The following is a 27,626-nucleotide window of genomic DNA, read 5'->3' as shown; positions in this document are numbered from 1 at the left end:
TTGAGGGTGCTGCCTGTTCCATACTCCCCCTACTCCTCATCTAGCCTTTTAGGGGTACAAACAATAGTAATTGGGGCCTAGTGTGGTTGTGTACGTGTGATATACATACACTTTTTTTGGATCATATTTTCTATTCCGCTATTTAATCAAAAACCTTTGGGGATCAGTTAAATTGGGGGATAGTCTGTGTTGGTACGTGTGAGAGAGATCCACCTTTCCAAGTTTTTGGGGTTCATCTCATACTTCTGAAGATTTGAGGGTGCTGCCTGTTCCATACCCCCCCTACTCCTCATCTAGCCTTTTAGGGGTACAAACAATAGTAATTGGGGCCTAGTGTGGTTGTGTACGTGTGATATACATACACTTTTTTTGGATCATATTTTCTATTCCGCTATTTAATCAAAAACCTTTGGGGATCAGTTAAATTGGGGGATAGTCTGTGTTGGTACGTGTGAGAGAGATCCACCTTTCCAAGTTTTTGGGGTTCATCTCATACTTCTGAAGATTTGAGGGTGCTGCCTGTTCCATACTCCTCCTCCTACTGCTCAACCATCCTTTTAGGGGTACAAACAATAGTAGTTGGGGCCTAGTGTGGTGGTGTACGTGCGAGATACATACACTTTCTTTTTGATCATATTTTCTATTCCGCTATTCAATTAAAACCTTTGGGGATCAATTCAATTGCGAGATAGTCTGTGTCGGTACGTGTGAGATCCACCTTTCCAAGTTGTTGGGGTTCATCTCATACTTCTGAAGATTTGAGGGTGCTGCCTGTTCCATACTCCTGCTCCTACTGCTCAACCATCCTTTTAGGGGTACAAACAATAGTAATTGGGGCCTAGTGTGGTTGTGTACGTGCAAGATACATACACTTTTTTTGATCATATTTCCTATTCCGCTATTCAATAAAAACCTTTGAGGATCAATTGAATTGCGGGATAGTCTGTGTCGGTACGTGTGAGATCCACCTTTCCAAGTTTTTGGGGTTCATCTCATACTTCTGAAGATTTGAGGGTGCTGCCTGTTCCATACTCCTCCTCCTACTCCTCATCCATCCTTTTAGGGGTACAAACAATAGTAATTGGGGCCTAGTGTGGTTGTGTACGTGCGAGATACATACACTTTTTTTGATCATATTTCCTATTCCGCTATTCAATAAAAACCTTTGAGGATCAATTGAATTGCGGGATAGTCTGTGTCGGTACGTGTGAGATCCACCTTTCCAAGTTTTTGGGGTTCATCTCATACTTCTGAAGATTTGAGGGTGCTGCCTGTTCCATACTCCTCCTCCTACTCCTCATCCATCCTTTTAGGGGTACAAACAATAGTAATTGGGGCCTAGTGTGGTTGTGTACGTGCGAGATACATACACTTTTTTTGATCATATTTCCTATTCCGCTATTCAATAAAAACCTTTGAGGATCAATTGAATTGCGGGATAGTCTGTGTCGGTACGTGTGAGATCCACCTTTCCAAGTTTTTGGGGTTCATCTCATACTTCTGAAGATTTGAGGGTGCTGTCTGTTCCATACTCCTCCTACTCCTCATCCATCCTTTTAGGGGTAGAAACAATAGTAATTGGGGCCTAGTGTGGTTTTGTACGTGCGAGATACATACACTTCTTTGGATCATATTTCCTATTCCGCTATTCAATAAAAACCTTTCTAGGGCAAGATCTTAAATTACAGAAATATGAGGAGACCGTCAAATAAGGGCCGTGGCCTGGGTCGTGGTGCTGCTGGTAGAGCTCCTGTTGCAAGGAGAGGACGTGGTCGATCTGTGCCAGCTACACGCACAAGTGAAACACCTTCCTCAAGTGTGAGTAGGCGACAGAACCTGCATCAGTATTTGGTAGGGCATCAAACGCCCCTAGAAGTGATGAGGCCAGAACAAGTTGAGGCGATAGTAGATTGGTTTGCTGCTGACAGTGCCTCCAGTTCCTTCACATTGTCTCCCACCCAGTCTACTGCAGAAAGGTCAGAGTTGGCACCTGCAGCCAATGTCCAACCGTCTTTCACCTCACCCCCTTGCAAATCAGGCCAGCAGTCTGAGCCCCAAGCCATACAGCAGTCTCTTATTCTTTTTGAGGACTCTGTCAGCAGGGTTTCCCAGGGCCATCCACCTAGCCCTGCCCCAGAAGTGGAAGAGATTGAGTGCAGCGATGCCCAACCACTTATTTCTCAAGATGAGTACATGCAAGGATCATCGCAGCACGTCTCCGATGATGACGAAACGCAGGTGCCAACTGCTGCGGCGTTCAGCATTGTGGAGACCGACAAGGAGGGCAGGGGTGAAGACTGGGTGGAAGATGATGTGGAGGACGATGAGGTCCTCGACCCCACATGGAATGAACGTCATGCAGGTGAACTGAGTAGTTTGGAGGAAGAGGCGGTGGTCGCACAGAGCCACCAGCACAGCAGAAGAGGGAGCAGGGTGCAGAAGCGGAGCGGCCGTGCCCTAGACACTACGCCCGCTACTGCCCAACGCAGCAAGGGAACGAGCGCACCAAAGTCAGCTCAAAGGAGTTCTCTAGCGTGGAAGTTCTTTAGAAAATGTGCTGATGACAGGACACGAGTGGTTTGCACCCTGTGCAATCAGAGCTTGAAGCGAGGCATAAACCTTCTCAACCTGAGCACAACCTGCATGATCAGGCATCTAAGTGCAAAGCACGAGCTGCAGTGGAGTACACACCTTCAAAACCAAGAAACGTCTCTGGCTCATCCTGCTTCCTCTTCTGCTGCAGTCTCGGCCGCTCCAGCCACATCTGTAGTGATACCGGCACCTGCCACCCCGCAAACAGACGATCTGTCAGCAACACCACCACCTGGGTCACCAACAACCATCTCCACAATGTCCCGTGGAAGCGTTCAGCTTTCCATCTCCCAAACACTTGAGAGGAAGAGGAAGTACCCCCCTACCCACCCGCGATCCCTGGCCCTGAATGCCAGCATTTCAAAATTATTGACCTTTGAAATGCTGTCATTCCGTCTGGTGGAGACGCACAGTTTTAAAAACCTTATGTCGGTGGCTGTCCCACAGTACGTCGTGCCCAGCCGCCACTACTTTTCCAGGCAAGCCATCCCTTCCCTGCACAACCAAGTGGGGGAAAATATCAGGTGTGCACTGCGCAACGCCATCTGTGCCAAGGTCCACCTAACTACGGATACGTGGACCAGTAAGCACGGTCAGGGGCGTTATATCTCCCTAACGGCACACTGGGTAAATGCAGTGGCGGATGGGCCTGAGGCGGATAGCAATTTGGCGCATGTCCTTCCACCACCGAGGATTGCAGGGCGCTTCAGTTTGCCTCCTGTTCCTAACTCCTCCTACTCCGCTTCCTCATCCTCTACCGCCTCCTCATCCGGACAGCGTAACACCTTCACCACCAACTTCAGCACGGCCAGGGGTAAACGACAGCAGGCAGTTTTACAACTTGCCTGTTTGGGGGACAAACCACACACCGCGCAGGAGTTGTGGAGGAGCATGGAACAGCAGACAAATGAGTGGTTGCTGCCAGCGAGCCTCAAGCCCGGCCTGGTGGTGTGCGATAACGGGCGAAATCTCATAGCAGCTCTGGGCCTAGCCGGTTTGACGCACATCCCTTGCCTGGCGCATGTGCTGAATTTGGTGGTGCAGAGGTTCCTTAAAAACTACCCCGATATGTCAGAGCTGCTGCAGAAAGTGCGGGCCGTTTGTGCGCACTTTCGGCGTTCTCACCCTGCTGCTGCTCGCCTGGCAGCGCTGCAGCGTAACTTCGGCCTTCCCGCTCACCGCCTCATATGTGACGTGCCCACAAGGTGGAACTCCACCTTGCACATGCTGGAAAGACTGTGCGAGCAGCAGCAGGCCATAGTGGAGTTTCAGCTGCAGCACGCACGCGTGAGTCGCTCTGCGGAACAGCACCACTTCACCACCAATAACTGGGCCTCCATGCGAGACCTGTGTGCCTTGTTGCGCTGTTTTGAGTACTCCACCAACATGGCCAGTGGCAATGACGCCGTTCTCAGCTTAACTATCCCACTTCTATGCCTCCTTGAAAAAACAATTCGGGCGATGATGGAAGAGGATGTGGCACAGGATGAGGAGGAGGAGGAGGATGAAGAGGTAACATTTCCAAGGCTTTCAGGGCAGTCATTCGCAAGGGGCTCCGAGGGTGGGTTCCTGCACACGCAAACGCCAGGGACGCAATTGTCCAGCAGGGGCACAGTTCTGGAGGATGAGGAGGATGAGGAGGAGGAGGAGCTGGAGGAGGAGATGGAACCATGTTCACAGCAGGGTGGCACCCAGGCCAGCTCATGGCCATCACTGGTGCGTGGCTGGGGGGATACAGAGGACACGGACGATACACCTCCCACAGAGGACAGCCTTTCGTCGCCTCTGGGCAGCCTGGCACACATGAGCGATTACATGCTGCAGTGTCTCCACAACGACCGCCGAGTTGCCCACATTCTAACTTGTGCTGATTACTGGGTGGCCACGCTGCTGGATCCCCGTTACAAGGACAACGTACCGTCCTTAATTCACTCACTGGAGCGCGATCGCAAGATGCGCGAGTACAAGCGCACGCTGGTAGACGCCATGCTGCTGGCATTCCCATCTGACAGCGGGGCCACAGTGGAAGCACAAGGCAGAGGAGGAGGAGGAGGAGGTCGCCAACGCAACCAGGGCACCGCCAGCACCTCAGAAGGCAGGGTTAGCATGGCCGAAATGTGGAAAAGCTTTGTCAGCACGCCACAACAAACAGCAGCACCAGCAGCTCAGATGGAACGTCTTAGCAGGAGGCAGCATTTTACCAACATGGTGGAGCAGTATGTGTGCACACGCCTACATGTAGTGAATGACGGGTCTGCCCCCTTCAACTTCTGGGTCTCCAAATTGGGCACATGGCCTGAGCTTGCCCTTTACGCCTTGGAGGTGCTGGCGTGCCCTGCAGCCAGTGTATTATCTGAACGGGTATTTAGCACGGCTGGGGGCGTTATAACAGACAAGCGCAGCCGCCTGTCCAGAGACAATGTGGACAAGCTCACGTTCATTAAAATGAACCAGGCATGGATCCCACGGGACTTTTCCGTACCTTATGCAGAATAGCAATGGATACCGACCTTACCCACCCATTGTTCCATTTTTGCTCTTTCTCACTCTTTTGGGGTGTACCCTCATTTAAAATTTTTGAAAAGAAGCAGTGTTGGCTACCTCGTCCTCCTCCTCAGGGCCAGATTAATGTAGGGGCTATTGGAGCTGCAGCTCCAGGCCCCTACCTTTTATATAGGCCCCGGGTTGGCCATATTCACTGTTACCGCTCTTCTGTCACTTGTAAACACAGAAGTCTGGCTTCTATGCTCGCTTCCCCAGGCAGCACCCTCAGAACCTCCCCACACAGCGTGAAGGCCGGACAAGGAGGGACAGTTGGCGATGCATGGATGTGTTTATGGGCTTCAGAGACAGCATCCCATGTTGAATTAGGCATGCATGGCTGCACCCTTCCTCCTCTGGGTGCATGGCAAGGCACGGCCCTTAAGGCCCTTCAAAATCCTCAGCACCAAGCCCATGATGCTGTTAATCCGGCCCTGGTCCTCCTCCACCGCCGCTTCCACCTACACCGCCCATAGGTGTGCGCAGCCTATTGCATTAAGGTGTGCACCCCAAAGTTGAAATACACATGCATGTGTTTGCCAGCAGGGAGAGTAATGTATCGGGGCCATGTACCTGTAGGCAAGGAGAAATAGAGCAGAGCAGGTCCCAGGGAGATCTTTCCCATCTCCTCACTGGCAATGCTATGTGCCCTAGGTGATTAGGCACACCCAGCACACCCTGTGCGCACGCCTATGTCACCGCCACATCCACCACCACCTCAACCTCCCTCCTACTCCATATGGGCCTCGTCCTTCAGAGATGAAGAAGAACATTGTTTTATTTTTCTGTTTTTTTTTGTTGTTTTAAGTTATTTCCCTATCCACATTTGTTTGCAGAGCACTTGCCATGCTCTTAATTACGTTTTGCTGCCATTTGCAGCACTCTAGCCCTTTCCTTTGGTGTTTTAGAGCCATTTTAGTGCCTTAAAGTTCGGGTCCCCATTGACTTCAATGGGGTTCGGTGTCCGGGAAAAGTTCGGTAAAAGTCCGGGACACGGACCCGGACTTTTTTTTAAAGTTCGGCCGAACCCGTCGAACACGGACATCTAGGTGTCCGCTCAACCCTAATTCCGGTAGTTATCAATGTCCATAAATGGTTGTGAGATGAACTTATTGAATTTGTCTACTGCTTGGGGCTTCATATCCTTTATTATGCCCCCCAAAAAAACATACAGTTTAGGTTGGGTGAACATAGCAGCCAGTCAGTGCTGCCACATCACCCAATCCAACCCTGCCATCATTGGGACTTGTTTGTGATAATAAAAACATGGCTCTAGCACTTGTTTTTTTCCACCCCCTTCCCCTCCAACCGCAAGTGCAAATAAAGCTTATTTGGAAACAGATTACCAATAAAATGATATCCAGTCAAGATGTATGATATTGCCAAATTTAGTGTAGTGAAAATTCAGATTTCAGCACTAATGAATTTTAATTTCTGATACATTTTGATTAAGTTTTCAATATAAGTGATGTGGTAACATAATCATAATAACAGTGTACAATAGACAATATTAGAGAATTGAATTGAGACCATGTGTGGTTCCCCTCATGTTCGAAAGTTAGTGAGGTTACATAGTTACATAGTTACATAGTAGGTGAGGTTGAATAAAGACAATAGTCCATCCAGTTCAACCTGTATAGGTGTGTGGCTGTAATCATCTCACATAGCCCTGAATGTTCTGATCCTTGAGATGTACGTCTAAGAGTCTTTTGAAAGCCACCATACTTCCCTCAGAAACCACCTCTTGTGGTAGAGAATTCCACAATCTTGTAGCCCTAACAGTAAAGAACCCCCTCACGTTGCCTGAGGTTAAAACGCTTCTCCTCTAATCGCATTGTATGCCCTCGAGTCCTCATGCAATCCCTTCGACTGAATAGCTTTTTTTCTATGCCGAGATCCCCATTGAGATATTTATAAATTGCTATCATGTCCCCCCTCAGACGTCTCTTCTCCAGGCAAAATAAATCAAGCGATTGCAGACGCTCTTCATAATTAAGGTCCTCCAATCCCCTAATCAGTTTAGTTGCCCTTCTCTGGACTCTCTCCAGCTCCAACACATCCAACACATAGGTTGTGCTGCATGTGAAGAGAAGGACTTTGGTATGAGGAGGCTAGGATCCAGGTTGTGGTGTCACTTACTATAACCTTGTAAATCCCAATTTCATCCAGTAGGTAAAAGTGTACATAGCTTTTTAGTCAACTAGAAAGATACTATGTAAGACTGGCCATAGATGGATTGTTTTTTTGGGGCTGATTAAAAAAACTAACTGATTCCCCAATCCAAACAAGTGGGATGGGTGAATCCTCCCCTGATTGGCTGCATGAGCTGATCGAATAAAACATTTCCAACATTTCAGTTTGAGAGAAACCAATCCTTACATCGTCTTATTTCCCTGATGTTATCTCCTTTATCCCTCTGCACCAGTATCTGTGAACCTGAGCACTGTGAGCTACTGCAGCCTCCCCCTGTAGCTGAGCTAAGACATACATTCAAGGCTGGAAATACAAACATTTCAATTATAGAAAGTAATGTATATTTTGTGAGACCAAGGAGAGGGGATAGTTCTCAGTAAGGAAGTTACTGCTTTGGGCTTCAACAAAATGGCGACCCCCCAGCAAGAAGAAGCAGGAACAATGCTGGAGGCAATTTACAACACATACTAATTTTGGTAGCATAATTATTACTGTGGATGGTATGTTCCTTGCTAAAGAATGTTATTTTTTATCAAGTTGTTATAGGTAAATTTCAATAAATTTCTGCTTTAAAAACCAGGAAAAGAGAAAAAATTTGAGGCCCCATTTACATCTAGCGTTTTGGGATTGCAGGCAGAATCGCTGCAATTCTGCCTGCGGTTCCAAATCACACTGCAGTGCTGGAAAACACAGCACACTTGTTCAGGTACCATACATTTTTCCTGGCACTTGAATGCGGTGCAGTTTTGCTGCAATTGTCATGAGATAAATCTTGTTGCAATTGCGGCAAATAGCATTGTGTGAAGTTTGTCGCCCAAAAAGGAGCAGGAGCTTCACGGCATGCGGTTTTGTTGCAGTGTGATTAATAGGTGAAGAATCGCAGCAAGGCCGCACCATGTTTAAGTACAATTGAAAGTCTATAGTGCCCGAACAGGCGGGCTGCATTTTGTCAGCATTGCAGTAAATCTTGGGATTGCAGGCAGATTTTTTGCGATTCTGACTGCTTTTTGAAAACTCTAGATATGAACAGGGCCTTAGTGATGAGTAGGGGAGAGGGAAGGGTAGGAAAAGAAGATTGAAGTGGGGGGAGGGGGGGGTAGTAGGTGGCAAAGGAGGACTTTGAAGTCCCTTGAATGTTCCCTTCTTGATTGGTATGTGATAAGGAAATTAGAGGTTCAGTGAGAGTGATGTGGACATATTAAATCCATAGCACTAAGCCTTTCCAATGTAGACTGTGTTCTAAAGCCCTGCTTATACTTTAGGGGAAAACTAAATGTTAGAGACAGTTTACCATGCAATTCATCATTCTTTAATCATAGTGATCCATCTTTAGAAGCTCATGCCCTCACAATTGTTACTCTTTGTTTGATCATATTGGTGTGATCTATCACCCTCCTGAATCTCTGCATCTCTCTCGGCATGCTTTCCTCTTTCCTCACTTTTTACCGTTCCTTGCCTTACTCCGGGGGACATAAATTTTCTCTCCTGACTCTAAACTTATTTCATGAGCATTCTCTTTTGGTCTTGACAGCTTCATTAACTCTTAATCTAATCTCTCCTCTTCTGTGCTCTAGTTTAAAAACTCTCCCTTCCCACTGTTAGATCACCATCTAATAATATTTCACCACTTGATGCCACATCCAAAAGTGTTTTAAGCCAGCTGAGATTGATTCGTTGAGAATAGAAATTTGGAGGATGAAATTGACTGCATTTTTAACAAAGTATAGGCTGTGGAGCTGTCATTCTGGTCCTGGCTTCACTGCCTAGTAAGTTAAGGACCAAAACTGATTATGTAGCCAGTGAAGTCTGAAAAGTCTGTTCCTGGTCAGTGACCCACATGGTTGTAAAGTCAAGATGACAATGGCAACCCGGAGCTGACACCCTTACATATTAGGTCAGCAATAGAAGGTACAGTATTGCTGTTCCCATAATGTTTACTTAACCTTTATAAAATTAAAATTACTTTTATTGGTACCGTGGGTAAAAACATGCATTTAAATATGTAAATTAATAATGATTTTAGTGTATTTTTTGTGAAAATATAATTTGATTTTTTTTCTGGTGGGGTGGTGGGGGGGGGGGCTCTTGGGGCCCTGTAAGGTAGGCAGTATGGGGCTTCATGATTTCTAACAGCACCCTGTATACCATACCAAAAGACCATGGGAATCAAATAAGAGAAGTTCATTATTAGAGTTTGCATACTCTTTAATGCTCAAAGTGTATGTTATGTATAGCCGTAGCAGAAACTTTAATGATGCAGCAACTTGTTTTAGAAACATAGAAACGTGGCGGCAGAAAACGAAAAAAAACAAGTGGTTTATTGAGTCTGCCTATTTTTTATTTTTTTTTGGGGGGGATTTGTACATGTTTCGTACTTTTTATTTTGGTTAACTTTTTTATTATTTTGATTATAGTACTGGGAACTGATGAGGTTTAGCTCTGAGCTGTTTGTTTCCTGGGTGTCTGATGCTGTGCCTTGGTACTCAGTTCAGAAAAAGCTACTCTCTGTGGTCCATCAAGTTATCAGTGCACTTTTGTCCTTTTGCAATTCTATCAACTTTCGATCGGAAACTCTGTTTAATTATCAAACAGAAACTCTGTTTAATTCACTGAATAAACTCAAAGGCATGGAATGGTCTATGTGATTTCTCATAAATTGCCTTCCTAAGGGGGTCCCATCATTTCTCAACAGCTACCATTTAAGTTGGCCGTACATGGCTGTATATGGTGCATGGCTCTGTTCAAATGTTTGTAGAAAAATCATTCTGAGAACATGCTTTCTTGCCATCTTTAATTCAACTAATTTCATTTAAGAGCCCTTAACATTTCATTAAGACCTGCTATTTGAATGGATTCCCAGACATAACCGGTTTCATTACAATGGGTTGGTTTACTAAAACTGGAGAGTGCAAAATGTGGTACAGCTCTGCACAGAAACCAATAAGATTCCAAGTTTTTTTGTCAAAGCTTCATTGAACAAGCTGAAGTTAGAAGTTGATTGGCTACCATGCAAAGCTGCACCAGATTTTGCACTCTTCAGTTCAAGTAAATGAACCTCAATATGTACAATTTTCCATGAACAAAAACCACATTCACAGTTAGAATTCCATTTGTTTGAGAAATATTTTCCATCCCGCTCTTCCAACTTTTCTTGCCAATATATTCAAAAGCAATTGTTGATTTGACCCCTCTAACCATTAGACAATGTGTATGGCCAAGTCCTAACTTGGCTTCTCTTTCAAGCAGGCAGCAGAAGTTCATCCATACGTCTTGTTAATTAGCGTCTTTGATTAATTAGTTGATCTGGTCAGTCTTCAGTAACGTGTGTGACTTCCTAATCCCTGGCAATATGCTGAACTGAATCAATTATCTTCTTTCTATAAATAGTACTACATCAGTACATAAACATTGTATTGTCATGCAGCAACCTTTTGCTAATATCCACCTGCTTTTTTCTTTACAGAGAAATAGAGAACTGGAAAGGATTACACACATTGAATGCGGTGGACATGGAACTTTACACTGGACTCCAAAGGCTGTGAGTGCCAAACCTGCCTATTTAGATAATACAACGTATTTGACAAAAACAAATGTATCAGATATGGAAATGTCATAACATTTTAGCTAAATCTTTATAACATATTCTCAAGTTTTAACTTTTTTTCTTTCTGAAACATTATTGCATCTTCAGCTTTGGTCAATGAGAGTTCAATATAAACCTCTATAAACCAGTGATGCGAGATACAGGTGTGACTTTGTGCCTAATTAATCTACCAGCCTCCTTTGCACCTGCATATGTCTGAGCTAAGTTGCCGACTAGAAGTATTCTGCTAATATTTAGGCCTTGTACATGGTGTGTAGATGATTGCTGTGCTAAACCATGTGCCATTAATTTAAATTGATGGACTGTAGGTATGAATATGTGTGTTTGTCAACTAGGGTCAAGAAATGTGATTGTCATGGTCAGGAGTCATGCTCGGAGACCAGTAGCTATAGTTATAGAGAGGCTCCCACCAATCAGCTGCATACATGCAGCAGCAAGTCACCCTAATGGGTGACACGGGTTCACCCGAGGTGCGAAGTCTAAGCACTAACTAATGTTCACCAGAGCTCCTGATAGTGGAGATGTGTTTTGCTGCATGTTAGTACCAGGTCTTGGTCCTCATGATCACCCCACTGGGATGTGAGAAGGCTGGAGTTCAGTAGCAGATATAGCATGTAGAGATAAGCAGAAGTGTAGTCAGTAAACAAGCCAAAAGTCAGTAACAAGTGGTTGCAGGTTGAGATCAAGCAGAAGTGTAGTGGAGGAACAAGTCAAAGGTCAGTGACAGCGAAGATATGGATGGCAGCAGGAGAAACAAGAGTGAGCTATTGGCTGAAGAGAGCACAATAATCGGGCAAACAGGAATTGCAGAGATATGGCTTAAATCAGTTTACAGGGGAGAAAGTTCATAAGAGGGGCAAAGAGTTCAAGGTTCATGAAAAACAAGGTAAGATTAACTAACAGATCAGAAGAGAGCTGCCCAACATCTCAGGTGATTTAGCAGGAAGAGTTACTGCCAGACTCCAGATTATTGTGCTCTCTCTGGATCAGATCAGTCCCTTACAGTGATTCTTGTCTGAACATTCAGAGGTGGCAGGTTTGGTCATATGCATGTATACTAAAATCTGAGATAGATGAAGATGTCCAAATCCAAAAAAAATAGTTTTATATTATACTGGGAGAAGCAACCCTTTTTAGTGAAGTTGTCATGTTTGCACCACTACTACAATGATGCTCATTGTCTTCCAGATCTCTTTCCAAGTAGCTTCCATGCTGCACAGTATCCAAAGGGGTCACTCTCTTGGCACAGGCATCATTCAAAGGGCACCTGTATTTTTCTTAATGAATACAAGGCGTACTCTGATCAGACGAGGTGGAGATCATGACACCACCTCCTTAAAGCTCTACTTCTTCCAATCAGAGAATGTTTTGCATCCATTGAGAAAATGCAAAGCACTCTCTAAGTGGCAATCATGCGAAACAAGTGACCTACTATGTTTTCTATGCACCAGGGCAGCCTCTTTTAAAGCAATCTAGAAGAAGGTGAGAATTACTGTAATAGTGGTGACTACTAAAGTGATTTTCCACTTACACAGGAATCAGCTAAGTATGCAATATTCAAACTTACATTGGTTCAAGCTGGACTATTCTAACCATGCAAAAATACCCATACCTGGAATTTAGCTTTTGGGTAAATTAAAGTGATTGTAAATAGAGATGTCCCGAACTATTCACCGAACAGTTCCCGGCGAACATCGCTTGTTTGCGTTCGCCTCGGCGGGCGAACATATGCGATGTTCAGTCCGCCCTCTATACATCATCATTGAGCAAACTTTGACTTTGTACCTCACAGTCAGCAGACACATTCCAGCCAATCAACATACCCTCCCTCCCAGACCCTCCCACCTCCTATAAAAAAGCAAGGACAGCATCCATCTTAGATTCATTCTGAAGCTGCAGAGTTAGTTAGAGCAGGGAGAGTGCTGCTGCTGAATCAATAGGGAAATCATTAGCTAGGGCAATGTGTCCACTCCTGCTGTAAGGACAGCATCCTGACAGCACCACAAAAAGCCCTTTTTAGGGCTGGTATATCAGTCTGCTTTTATTTATTTTTTTCTATATATATATACAGACTGTACTGTGTGCACACCACTCATATCGGGTGGCACAGTACCTTGCAGATAAAAAAGTCATTTAATTTTTACCCTTTAATATAATTGCAGTTGCCTGCCACTGTGTGTCAGGCCCACTGACTGAACTGTGCCCACTGCCAGTGCCCACCACTCATATAGGGTGGCACAGCATATTGCAGATAAAAAAATTAATTTAATTTTTCCTCTGTAATATAATTGCAGTTGCCTGCCAATGAGTGTCAGGTCCACAGACTGTACTGTGCCCACTGCCCACCACTCATTTAGGGTGGCACAGCACCTTGCAGATAAAAAAAGTAATTTCATTTTTTCTCTGTAATATAATTGCAGTTGCCTGCCAGTGAGTGTCAGATCCACAGACTGTACTTTGCCCACTGCCCACCACTCATATAGGGTGGCACAGCACCTTGCAGATAAAACATTCATTTCATTTTTCCTCTGTAATATAATTGCAGTTGCCTGCCAGTGAATGTCAGGTCCACAGACTTTACTGTGCCCACTGCCCACCACTCCTATAGGGTGGCACAGCACCTTGCAGATAAAAAATTAATTTAATTTTTCCTATAATAAAAAATAAAATTCATCCAGAAAAAACAGGAACTGGCTTTTTCATTCAAATTTCAGTAGCGCAGGGATGGTGCTAACCTCTTACCAAATAAATAGGATGATAACATATACCAAAATATTTGAATCAGATGTGATAAATATAAGCATAAAATCATAAATACATAAAAGCATGAAATCACATCAATAGGAGTCCATAAAGTCCATAGGTATAAAGTGCATAGAGCAATGAAAGTGCAAACATGAAGGATCACAGGTGAGACTTATGGGGACCACCCTTGCTTGCCACCACCACACAGTGCCAGGAGAAGTATCAGAAATTCAGACTCACTATAAACTTACCAGGAGAGATCTGGAGGAAACCTGATTTTACTATATGCTGTTGTTGGCTAGTCAATGAGAGTGGTTAGGCATAGGCGTCTGGTGAGTCTGAATTTCAGATACTTCTCCTGGAACTGTGTGGTGGTGGCAAGCAAGGGTGGTCCTCATAAGATGCACCTGTGATCCTTTATGTTTGCACTTTCATTGCTCTATGCACTTTATACCTATGGACTTTATGGACTCCTATTGATGTGATTTCATGCTTTTATGTATTTATGATTTTATACTTATATTTATCACATCTGATTCATATATTTTGGTATATGTTATCTTCCCATTTATTTGATAAGAGGTTATCACCATCCCTGTGCTACTGAAATTCGAATGAAAAAGCCAGTTCCTGTTTTTTCTGGATACATTTTATTTTTTATTATATTTACTCATTTAAGTAGCCTCAATTTGTGTTATTTGTGTTATTCTGTCAGGTTTGTGTTACCTGTATTTCCTAAAGTGCAGTGGATTACAACATTGTCTATTAATTTAGTAGTGATAATTATATTTTTAATTTTTCCTCTGTAATATAATTGCAGTTGCCTGCCAGTGAGTGTCAGGCCCACAGACTGCACTGTGCCCACTGTCCACCACTCATATAGGGTGGCACAGCACCTTGCAGATAAAAAATTAATACAATTTTACCTCTGTAATATAATTGCAGTTGCCCTGCCAGTGAGTGTCAGGCCCACAAAACGTACTGTGCCCACTGCCCACCACTCATATAAGGTGGCACAGCACCTTGCAGATAAAAAAGTAATTTCATTTTTCCTCTGTAATATAATTACAGTTGCCTACCAGTGAGTGTCAGGCCCACAGACTGTACTGTGCCCACTGCCAGTGCCCACCACTCATATAAGGTGGCACAGCACCTTGCAGATAATAAAGTAATTACATTTTTCCTCTGTAATATAATTGCAGTTGCCTGCCAGTGAGTGTCAGGCCCACAGACTGTACTGTGCCCACTGCCAGTGCCCACCACTCATATAAGGTGGCACAGCACCTTGCAGATAATAAAGTAATTACATTTTTCCTCTGTAATATAATTGCAGTTGCCTGCCAGTGAGTGTCAGGCCCACAGACTGTACTGTGCTCACTGCAAATGGACTGTTTGCGGTTGTTTGCGGTGCGTTAAACGGGGAGTTTGGTCTGTCAGAGTTTAGTCTGTCACTGTGAAGCGGGCATAACCCTTACACTACCTGATCAATACAACATCATACCTGATCGTATTCACACACTGGATGTTTTAAAGCACGTTATTCCAATCAATTTAGTAATGTTCGGTAATTTATGCCCTTTTTGGATTAAAACCCGACTCTGCGTCAACTACGTCATTTTCCGTGGAAGTTTTGCCATGGCTCCCCCTCCGGCATGCCACAGTCCAGGTGTTAGTCCCCTTGAAACAACTTTTCCATCACTATTGTGGCCAGAAAGGACATTTGCGGAAGTTCGCGTTTGCCGTTCACGAACATAAAATTTTATGTTCGCGACATCTCTAATTGTAAAGTCTTGTTTTTTTTTTTAAGAAAATAACAAACATGTTATACTTACCTCCTCTATGCAGTTGGTTTTGCACAGAGCGGACCAGATTCTCCTCTTCTCGGGTCCCTCGTTCCTGCTCCTGGCCCCTCCCTCCTGTTGAGTGCCCCCCACAGAAGGCAGCTTGCTATGGGGGCACCTGAGTTGAGCTGCAACTCTGTGTCCTTTCAGACACGGAGTTGCCATTCGGCCCCGCCCCCTCTATCTCCTGATTGGCTGGCTGACTTTGATTGACAGCCAATCGTGCGGCGGCTGTGTCTCAGCAAATCAGAAGGGAGAGCCTCGGATGGCAACGGGACTCGTGGACATTGCTGGAGAAAGATGGGGCTCAGGCAAGTATTAGGGGGTGCTGGGGAGGCTGCTACACCCAGAAGGTTTTTTAATTTAATGCATAAAATGCATTAAGATAAAAAAAAAAACTACTGACTTTACAACTCCTTTAAAAATAACAACGTGAATTGGGGATAGATAGATTACCTTATTTATTTCAATATCTCTTAAAAAAAAGTTTTCAACAATACAAATCAGTAGTCTTGGCCAGAGCAGGCATACGAAGTCCGAAGTATGGAATAAAAAAACATTGTTAGATAAGGTCACATCCAACAGGTGGTAAAACAAGCAGAGGGTGTGCAGGCCGCTGATAAAAATGAAATATGGGGGTTGATTTACTAAAACTGGAGAGTGCAAAATCTGGTGCAACTGTGCATGGTAGCCAATCAGAGTCTAACTTTACTTTGTTCAATTAGACTTTGACAAGAAAACCTGGAAGCTGATTGGTTTCTATGCAGAGCTGCACCATAGTATAGATATAGATAATTTCCGGTACAAACAAATGGCCACTTCCCTCACCTATAACTGGCCTTTGCAGCAAGGAGTACATGGAAGGGCAACCCATGCAAAACAAAACCAAAGAAATTCCTGGATAGCCGCTGTTACTAAGACGCTTCCATTCTATCGTTTTACGTACGATAGTAGGAACTGTCCTAAGAAATTCGATAAAGTCTGGTCGGCCTGGATTGATGCTGTAGGTGTGCCAATGTCTCCTGTCTCATGATGACAGGAGCAGGATATAATGTACTTCTTTCCCTTTTTTTTTTTTCCTTCTCTTATATATATATATATATATATATATATATATATATATATATACTTCCTTGTTTCAGTTTTACTCCCCTCCCCTCTTCCCCCTTTTTTTTTTTTTTTTTTGTATGTATTAATAACCTCTGTGTAGGGTAATGTGCCTTATTTGTAACTGTTTGTCTTGTTTATATGTTCAATAAAAGGAAAAATGTATCTGTAAAAAAAGAAATTCCTGGCACAGCTTACCAACCTGCCTGTAACCAACCAACAAATATCCTGTCTAACAGTATGCATTAAAAACAGGGGTTTCGTTTGCACACAATTGCAAATACATGCGTAAGTCACAGAACCCCATCAAGGCACTCCAATATTTTCTGTAGTCCTAACTCTAAAATTGAGAGCCTCCACAGTGGAAGCACATGCATTATAATGGATAGGAAGAGGGCAGGTGGAGGGGGCCCACCCCTCCTTAAAGGCACAGAGGCGCACTGGACAACCAGCACATAGCACAATGGCAGCAAAGGTGTCCAGTACATACCCTTTCCAATATTTCAACAGACTATTTTCAAAGAAATAGTCACTGCCCTCTCCTATACCTGGCCTTTGCAGCAAGGAGCACATGGAAGGGGTTTAGTTTACACACATTTGCAAATACATGCGTAAGCTACAGAGCCCCGTCAAGGCACTCCAATATTTTCTGTAGTCCTAACTCTAAATTTTAGAGCCTCCAGAGGAAGCACAGGGCTACAGAAAATATTGGAGTGCCTTGACAGGGCTTTGTAGCTTACGCATGTATATGCAAATGTGTGTAAACTAAACCCCTGTTTTTAACACATACTGTTAGAAAGGACAGTTCAGTTGGTTACAGGCTGGTTGGTAAATTGAGCTTGGAATTTCTTTGGTTTTGTTTTGTAAGATAGCTTCCAGCAGAATCGATTAAAAATCTGATTATAAACTGTTACAACAAAATAATAGGTATACATAACCTGCCATCAGTATACCGAGGCCTGCTTTACTGATTGGATAACATTAATCAATATGTTGCAGGTCTTATATTAGGACAATTCTAGCTTTTAAGCAAGTTTAAAAATGGAGTAATCCATAGTAACCAATGACCTATTTAAAAAGATTAGAGCTCTAGAAATAATGAACGAGAATGATAGGTTGCAGTAAGGTTTGGCATTGCTCTTAACCTTATTAAAACATGCTGGTAGCCTTTAAATGGTCGTGGTCATGTAGATTTCCTGTGGCTAGTTCCAGTATTTTTCCAACACTTACATCATATTTAAACTGTAGTGGTCTTCCGTGAAATGCAGAATACAGGAACTGGCAAGCTCTTAACAAAAGGCTTTATTAGCTCATGCTAATGAAGTTGTTTGCAGAGCTCCACATCCTGTAAAATTCCTGGACCTTCACATAAAATGCTCACTTACAAAATCTGGACTAATGCCTCCACTGTGACAAATGACTTTTACCAAACAAGATGGACTTTATTGGATGCACTGTCTAAATGATGAACAGTTTTAAAGGCGTTTTCCCACTATAAATGTTCAGTTTGAAAATACATTTTATGGCAGGATTCACCGTATTTTACATACCTTGTTTGCTTTAACTGCCCAAAACATAAGGGACACTGATTATCTCTTTCCAGTTAAACAGATCCTGTAGTTTAGTGCATGTCATATGTGTTCCCCATAGCTGCCCACTGAACATTAAAGTGATTGTAAATGTTCTTTTTTTTTTAAAAATTAGCAAATATGTTATACTTACCTGCTCTAGTTAATAGTTTTGCATAGAGAAGCCCCAATCCTGCTGTCCCGGGACCTCCCTGTGGGCGTTCTGGGCTCCTCCTCTTCTCTATGTGAGAGGGGCAACTTTACTCTGAATTCTGGAGCAGTGCAGCATTGTTCCCACCCCATCATAATAAACTGTATTAGGTGTACTTCACTGGTAGAACCATAGGTATCTGTGGAACTTTGCAGGGGCATTAAGAGAGACCTTTAAGTACAGATGCTTTTATAATTAAGTGCTGCAGCATGCTTTAATTTTTTAATTGGATGCCATAGGTCTTCTTTGAAGCTGAGGTTTAGACCTGGTATCAGTCTCTAGAATCCCTGTAGAGCAGGGCAGGAGTGTGAGAAAAATGAGCAGCACATGGAGCCAAAAAATTCAAAAAGCATTCTGATAGGAGATGAAAGTAGGCTGGGACAGGTCTGGGATAACCTGGGCTCAGGGCAGTGCAGTATTTTTCACACTCCATCATAGGAAGCTGGTGGGCTTCACTGGCAGGATCACAGGTTTTTGTGGGACTTTACAGGGAGGCTAAGAGGAAACTTTAGGCGCAGATGCATTTATAATTAAGTGCTGCAGCATACTTTATTTTTTATTTTTTAATGGGACGTCATAGTTCTACTTAGAGGCTGCGTTTTAGACCTGGTATCAGCTTCTGGAATCCTTTAAAGCAGGGCAGAAGAAAGCACAAGGAGCCAATTAGTTCAAGAAGCATCCTGATAGGAGAACAAAACAGGCTGGGGCAGATCCAGGATGATCCGCAATGTCGCAGTCCCGCTAAAAATTGCCACCATCACTAGTAACAAAAAAATAAAATAAAATGTCACAAATCTTTTTACTAGTTTGTAGACGCGATAACTTTTGCGCAAACCATTTAAAATACGCTTATTGGGATTTTTTTACCAAAAATATTTAGCAGAATACAAATTGGCCTAAAAGTTTTTTTAAACATTTTTTTGGGAATGTTATATGGCAGAAAGTGAAAATATTGTTTTTTCTTCAGAATTGTTGCTCTTTTTTTTGTTTATAGCGCAAAAAATAAAAGGTGAGGTGATCAAATACCACCAAAAGAAAGCTCTATTTGTGGGGGAAAAAAGGACATCAATTTTATTAGGGTACAGCATCGCACGACCGCATAATTGTCAGTTAAAGTAATGGCAAAAAATGGCCTGGTCATTAAGGGGGCAAAACCTTCCGGTCCAAAAGTGGTTAAGTACCAAAGTTTGTCGTCATTCCACGAGTTTTAAAGCATGACATGTTAGGTATCTATTTACTTGGCATAACATCATCTTTCACATTATACAAAAAAATTGGGCTAACTTTATTGTTTTTTTTTTTATTCAGGAAAGTCTATTTATTTCCAAAAAAAATGCATTTGAAAGACTGCTGCGCAAACACCATGTGACATAAAATATTGCAACTATCGCCATTTTATTCTCTAGGGTCTCTGCTAAAAAAATATATATAGAATGTATGGGGGTTCTAAGTAATTTTCTAGAAAAAAATACTGTTTTTCATTTGTAAGCAACATATGTCAGAAAAAGGCTTAGGCTCCAAGGGGTTAAGGAGTGGTGACCAATGTAGTCGAACTTTATCTGCTATTTTCCTCTAATGCCTCCCATTATAAGGGTTAATATACACACTTGCTGACCACCAAACTGGAAAAATATTTGATCCTTTTACAGTTTTATACTGAGGCTATGGCTACAACTAGATGTCATAACCCTGTTTGCTTTTAGCTGTTCTTTGTGCTAAAAGTGATCAGAGTGCCTGACTAAACACTGGATCACTGTTGGAAGCGGTGGAAGGGGTCGCCCATGGACGTCACTTGCGGTTCAAGGCAGATGTAAGCAAAGCCATTTTTTTTTTTTTGAAAAGTATTGAATAATTTTTTTTTTTTTTTTATCTGATGCTTTCGATTGTAGATTAATAAAATTAATAACAAAAAATAAATAAAATGAAAGAGACAGTGTAAAAATAAAAAAAGTAATAAAATAAATATAAAATAAAAAACTTAAAGTGCCCCCGTCCTCACGCGCAGTGGTGAACACATACATAAGTCAAGCCCACACATGTAAATGGTGTTTGCACCACACATGTGAGGTATCACCGCAAACATTTTAGTAAGAGCAATAATTCTAGCACTAGACCTCCTCTGTAACTCTAAACTGGTAACCTGCACAAAATGTTTAAATCGTCACCTATGGCGGTTTTTAAGTACGGTAGTTTGGCACCATTCCACAGACGTGTGCAATTTTAAAGCATGACATTTTAGGTATCCATTTAGCGTAATATTCTCTTTTATATATTTTTTCTAAATTTCTTAAAGCTTATTTTTTTCCAACAAAATTGCATTTGAAAAACTGCTGTGCAAATATTGTGTGCATAAAAATGTGCAACCGCCACCATTGTATTCTCTAGGGTCTCTGTTAAAAAAAAAAAAAAAAATATATATATATATATATATATATATATATATATATATAATGTTTGTGGGGTACAAATACTGCCTCATTGGTGTAAGTGTGAGAAATAGTCCGCCCATCACTGGCGTCAGTAGGAGGAATACTATCTCATTGTTGGTGTAAGTGGAAGGAAAAGTCCCCCATCATTGGTATCAGTTCGAGGAATAGTGACCCATCATTGGTGTTAGTGGGAGGAATAGTGCCTCATTGTTGGTGTAAGTGGTAGGAATAGTCCCCCGTCATTGGTGTCAGTGGGAGGAATAGTGCCCCCATCGTTGGTGTCAGTGGAAGGAATAGTGGCCCATCTTTAGTGTCAATGGGAGGAATAGTGCCTCATTGTTGGTGTAAGTGGAAAGAATAGTCCCCTATCATTGGTGACAGTGGGAGGAATAGTGCCCCATCATTGTTGTTAGTGGGAGGAATAGTGCCCCATCATTGGTGTCAGTGGAAGGAATAGTGCCTCATTTCTAAAGGGCAATCAAGCAAATGGCTGCATCTGGCCAAAGGCAGCAGTTGGGAGACCACTGCAGTAGATCTATTTAAACATATTTGAATCCACTTACTGTTGACTGACTCACTACCTCTGCTCTACTCTTTCAGTAAAGTAATACTTTCTATGAAGGGGAAGTCCACCCTAACACTAAAATTGCTACATCTACAGGCATCCATTATCTATGACTAGCCTATCTAACCCTGTAGAAGAAGAAATCAGTATACATACCTTTTTTCAAGCAACTCAGGTCCGGTCTCCAGCTCAGCAGAGGACACAGCCGACAATGGCTGTGAAATTAATGAGAAGTGACATCACCCATAGAGTTACTTTGGGGCTTTCGCTGTCAGCTGCCTCCTCTGCACCCGCCTCCACAGCAAAGCCACCGCTGACAGCTCAGTGTGGGACCAGGGGACCAGATCAGCTTTAGAAAGGGTATGTATAGTGATTTCTTCTTTACAGGGTTAGATAGGTTAGTCTTAGATTGTCATGCCAGTAGATGTAGCAATTTTTGTGTTAGGGTGGACTTCCCCTTTAAGGTCATGTCCCCATGTTCTGACATGAAAACAAGAAAACAGTATCTATTGATCTCACTCCAGATTGGTTTTGGATCATAACAGAAAGGAGGATCTGATTTACACTTGCCAAGATAGACTCCAAAATTACATGATGAAACTACTTGGATCCAATCCAAGGATTTCCCTAGTCTGCTAACAACAAATGATCTGTTAATGGTTTTCCACAGATGTGCGGTATGGATACCACTAAAAAGGAAAAACTTCCTCACTCCTATCTTCCTCCCTCTCTTTTCTTTTCTTTTCTTTTTTTTCCTTTTCCTTTTTATTTTCTGTTCTCTATCCTCTTTTTTTTATCTTTTCAAGATTTCTCTTTTTGCAACATTTTCTATACTCTTGCTTCTTATGCCTATACTAGGGTTGATTTACTAAAGGCAATTAAGCTCTTCATTTGGCTAGGGAAGTTGCACTTTGCAATGGAATTTGCCTCAGATCTTATCGAATGTGGTGATTTCCATCATCCAAACATATGCAGGCAAAAATTGTGTTTTTTAGAATACCCAAGCACGTGCAAAGAAAACAAATAGAGCATTTTTTTCATATGATTGGATGATAGAAGCTAAAAGCTCATTCACTAATCTCTGGTGAATCTCTGGTGAAAATTTCCTTGCAAAGGGCAACTTACCTTGAAAAGTGAACAGCCTATCTGCCTTTAGTAAATCAACCCCACCGAATATTTGATTTGTTAATACAACTTTCTCTTAATTGCTGTTTTCACTTGGATTCACTTGAATCCACCAATACTGGCTCTATTTGATACTAAGTAGGTGTATTTACTAAAGGTGCGTTTGCATTGATCCTCATTAGCAAGAATATTTGCTATACCTCTCTTTGTATAAATAAATCCAATCTTAAAAGTGGTTCTAAAGGCTAACTGTTTTATTACCTTAAAGTGTTTGTAAAGCATTGTTTTTTTTTACTAAATAAAAAACCTGTTATACTTGCCTGCTCTGTGTAATAGTTTTGCACAGAGCAGCCCTGATCCTACTCTTCCCAGGTCCCCCACTGGCACTCCTGGCTCTTCCTCTTCATCCAGTGCCCCCACAGGAAACTGGTTCCTATGGGAGCACTTGCATGACCTCGCTCCTGAGCCCTGCCCCCTGCTCCCTTGTCACAGAGTTTAATTGACTGCCATTGGCTCCCACTGCTATCAATCTGCCCTGTGAGGAGACACAGAGCAAGGAGAGCTTCTGCTCTCATGCACAGTGCTGGATCATGATGGGGCTAAGGTAAGTATGGGGGGGTGGGTTCTGGGGGGATCCCAAGCACAAAAGGTTTTTTCTTTAATTAGGGTAAAGGAAAACCTCAAGGCTTTACAACCACTTTAATGCATTTCCTGAATTAAGATAACACCCCCCCCCCCATTAACTGTTCCCCCTCCACCCATTGCTAAACATTTGCAGCACTGCTTTCTCTTCCTGTATAATGGGAGACTCTGAGAGCAGCGAAAGCCATTGCTGTCAGACAAATCCTGTGAGAAGGGAATGGGAGCATGGCTGAACAACGCTGTGTGTGTCTGTGGATGCACACAGCCAGGCTCAGGGGCATGCCTGCACTGGTGCTGCTGTAGCACAAGGCTTGCTTTGGGGGCACCTGCAGGAAAGGAGGAGTGGACAGCACCAGAGGGGGACTCCAGAAGAGGAAGTAAGTGTTCTGTGCAATATCACTGCACAGATCAGGTGAATATAATGTCTTTTTTTTTTATTTTAGCCAAAACAAAAAAAAACTTTAAATCACATTAAATAAAGTTTGGAAAAGTGTCCCTAATGCACCATAGAAGGAAAAGGTGGCAACTAATCAAAATATCCTTATCCACAAAAGCAGACTAACCACTCAACCTGTTCATGGTCAAATATAAGGAGCTGGAAAGAATGAAAATATATATACTATCTCTCAGAGTTTAGCCTTACGCAGTATAATACTATTTATATGTATATATATATATATATATATATATATATATATATATATATATATATATATATATATATGCACTGGATCTCTGGTTGCTCCTGCTTGATCTAACCATGCAAATGATTATACATGTACATATTTTCAGGAAAAATATTAAATGGGATATTTTAATGAATTCTAACATGCAACTCAATTATCCATGATTTTCAATTATTCTCTTTCACGGCCCATGAGTTTAGCATGGATAATCAAGTTACCATTACAATTATATAGCTCCCCCATCTTTACTCTTCCCAAGATTCAACATGCCAGAGTTTTTGGGACTTTTGAGGTCCATCAAAATTAGTAAAGCCAGACACAACTAGGCAGCTTGAATAATCAGAAGTAGGCCAGCAAGGGCAGCCCCACATACAGTACTTTTCTCATTATAGGTGTACTTTACGGTAAAAGCTAACATTTACCCAAGCTTCCCCCCTTTCATCATTTTAACAGCTAGCATTTCTGCAGAACTGGGCATGCATTGGCATCTATTTATAGAGCTGCTAATCTTCATTTACTCAAGGCCAATATTCTACATGGATATCACTGTGTTGTGCACACTATTACTGGGGCATCAGCTACCAGGACAATGAAAATGCAGCCCAAATCTCAGAAGACAAGAATAGCCAGAAGCAATGCCAACCCCCATCAGAGAGCTGTGTTTACACAATTATATAAGTGAGGAAGGAAAAGGAATAGAAGGTTTACCTTAAAAGTATAATTAAAGTCTGTAGTATGGATGGGCAAAATAGGTGGGTGGGTGGGGGTCGTTATCTCCCCTATTTTTAGTGAAATTGAATCATTTTGCCATTTTGGCTAGAGTCATTTAAAATCAGTAAGGAATGCAAAAGTACTTTTTTTGTGGGTTTAAATATGTAATGGGTTCTGAGGAGGAGAACTACCCTAAACCTGTTCTTGTGCCAACAAATGGCATCTCACTATCCTCGATATTTCAGAAAGGTAAAAAAAGAAAATGAAAGTAAAAATAAAAAATATAAAGTGTGGTCAGCCTGGATTGATGCTGTAGGCGTGCCAATGTCACCTGTTCCATAATGATAGAAGCAGGAACTTATTAAAAATTTTTTTTTTTTTTTTCTCCTTTTCAGCCCTTAAATTGTTTTGTTGGTATTCCCCTTCCCTTCCTCTCCCAAAATATATATATATTTTTTTTTTTGTTTTTGTGCAGAGTAATGTATTGTAGCTGTAATTATTTGTTCTGTTTATACGTTTAATAAAAGAAAAATTTATTTGAAAAAAAAAAATAAAAAATATTAAACAGTTGCACAAAAATAATAATCAAGTGCACAGCGCCTCTTTGAGTATGCTGTTCTCAAGTACACTTACCCTTATTAGAATCATGCATTTATAAGAGTGGCTTCTTATTTTTTTTTCTTTTTATGTCCCTTTATCAACGTCTGTAGCATGAACTTAGATTGCCATCCTAAAGTGTGACCTAAGCACGTATGTTTGCCCTTGTTCACACTGAGGTATTCGGTGTACCGGAAGGACAGGGTAGGAAAAAGAGGGGGAGGGGTATGTCTCTATGTCAAGAACAATATAAAGGTGATAGAAAGGAGTGACATTACGGATGGGATGAGCATGGATTTAGAATCTGTGTGGGTTGAACTCCATAGAGAGGAGAAAAGGGGAAAGTAATTGTGGGGGTTTGCTATAGGCCACCTAACCAAGGGGAGGAGGTAGAGCTGGAATTCTTAGCACTAATGAGTAAAGTGGCAAAATTGGGATCAGTCGTCATATTGGGGGACTTCAATTATCCCGACATTGACTGGGACGAGGGGACTACACACTCACAGAAGGCCCGCCTATTCACGGAAACCTTACTGGATAATTACATGTCACAGTTGGTGGATTCTCCGACTAGAGAAAATGCAGTCCTGGATCTATTGATCACTAATGACCCAGACCTAATCTCGCAGGTAGGAGTCCAGGACAATCTGGGCTCTAGCGATCACAGGATGATCACATTTAGTATAAATAACAATATAACAAGGCAAGTGGGGAACATAAGAACCCTAAACTTCAGAAGGGCAAACTTTCCAAAATTGTACTCATTGATGGAAAGGGTAAACTGGGACCAAACCCTGGGATCCCTGACCACAGAGGAAAAATGGGAATGCTTTAGGAACATATTAGGCAAAGGCATCTTGCAGTGCATTCCTATGGGAAATAAATTTAGAAGAGACAAAGCCAAACCTGGCTGGCTAAACCGTAGCGTCAAAAAACTTATTAGGGGAAAAAAATTGGCCTTCAAGAAGTATAAATCAGAGGGCACAGTATCGACTTTCGAGCAATACAAGGAGGCAAATAAGAAAAGTAAACAAGAAATCAAGATGGCTAAAATCAACTTTGAGAGACAAATAGCGGAGGATAGTAAAAAAAACCCAAAGAAATTCTTTAAATATATCAACAGCAAAAAAACTAGGGCAGAGCATATTGCGCACATAATTAACAATGATGGGAGGATGGTTACAGAGGACACTGAAAAAGCAACCGTGCTGAATGCTTTTTTCTCGTCAGTCTTTACACAGGAAACTGAGGGGTACACTGACCATGACTGTTTGGTTAGTAGTAATACACAGGACTTGCCACTATGGCTAACAGAGGGTGAAATCAGGGAAAGGCTGGATAAACTCAAAACAAACAAATCACCAGGCCTGGATGGCGTACATCCGAGAGTACTCAAGGAACTTAGTAAGGTTATATCCAGACCACTGTTCCTGATCTTTGCTGACAGTATTAGGACAGGAGATGTACCAGGGGATTGGAAGAAAGCTAACGTGATTCCGATATTCAAAAAGGGCCAGAGGCATGTCCCGGGAAATTATAGGCCTGTCAGTTTGACATCAATAGTATGTAAACTTCTGGAGGGGATGATAAGGGACTATATCGTAGAGTTTGCTAAAGACAACAACATCATCAGCAGTAATCAGCACGGGTTTACAAATGGGCGTTCTTGTCAAACCAATCTATTAACATTCTACGAGGAGGTGAGCTGTGAGCTAGATAGGGGGAGACCAGTGGATGTGGTGTACTTGGATTTCGCTAAGGCGTTTGATACAGTTCCCCACAAGCGCTTAATTTATAAAATAAGGTCTGCAGGTATCGACAGCAGGGTTTGCTCTTGGATACGGAATTGGCTTAAAGGGCGTGTCCAAAGAGTGGTAATAAACAGCGCATACTCAGACTGGTCTGAGGTAGTAAGCGGGGTGCCCCAGGGCTCAGTCCTGGGACCAACCTTGTTCAATTTATTCATAAACAACATTGAGGTCGGGATCAGTAGTTCGATATCAGTTTTTGCAGATGACACAAAATTGGCCAGAGCAATAACTGCACAGCATGAAGCAGATATCCTACAGAATGACCTGGACAAAATTACAGAGTGGGCAACGACATGGCAAATGAGGTTTAACGTGGAGAAGTGTAAGGTTTTGCACTTGGGGACTAAAAACATAAAAGCACAATACACTTTAGGAGGGGAACCCTTGGGGGAATCAAAAATGGAGAAGGATCTGGGAGTCTTGGTTGATGATAGATTAGGCAACAGCATGCAATGTCAAGCGGCAGCTGCCAAAGCCAGCAGAATATTAGCATGCATAAAGAAAGGGATGTATTCCAGAGATAAGACTATAATCCTTCCACTTTATAAAACTCTGGTCCGACCGCATCTGGAGTATTCTGTCCAGTTCTGGTCGCCAGTCCTCAGGAGGGATGTGTTGGAGCTGGAGAGAGTCCAGAGATGGGCAGCTAAACTAATTA

General features: G+C 42.5%; 1 protein-coding gene across 4 annotated transcripts in view; it reads left to right on the top strand.

Moving 5' to 3' along the window:
- The window catches only part of NTRK3 (neurotrophic receptor tyrosine kinase 3), a 1,045,167-nt gene that overhangs the window by 307,000 nt on the left and 710,541 nt on the right, over positions 1–27,626 (top strand). For all 4 annotated transcript variants that reach the window (XM_082254695.1, XM_082254693.1, XM_082254694.1 and 1 more), the window contains exon 3: positions 10,790–10,864. In XM_082254695.1, coding sequence (XP_082110821.1) covers positions 10,790–10,864 — 75 coding nt within the window. The remainder of the gene's footprint in view (positions 1–10,789; positions 10,865–27,626) is intronic.

This window comes from Pelophylax lessonae (genome assembly GCF_965119305.1).
Source record: "Pelophylax lessonae genome assembly, chromosome: 4".
In the NCBI taxonomy this organism is placed as follows: domain Eukaryota; kingdom Metazoa; phylum Chordata; class Amphibia; order Anura; family Ranidae; genus Pelophylax; species Pelophylax lessonae.
Note: the sequence above shows the minus strand (reverse complement) of the source record. Positions and strands in the feature narration are given on the sequence as shown.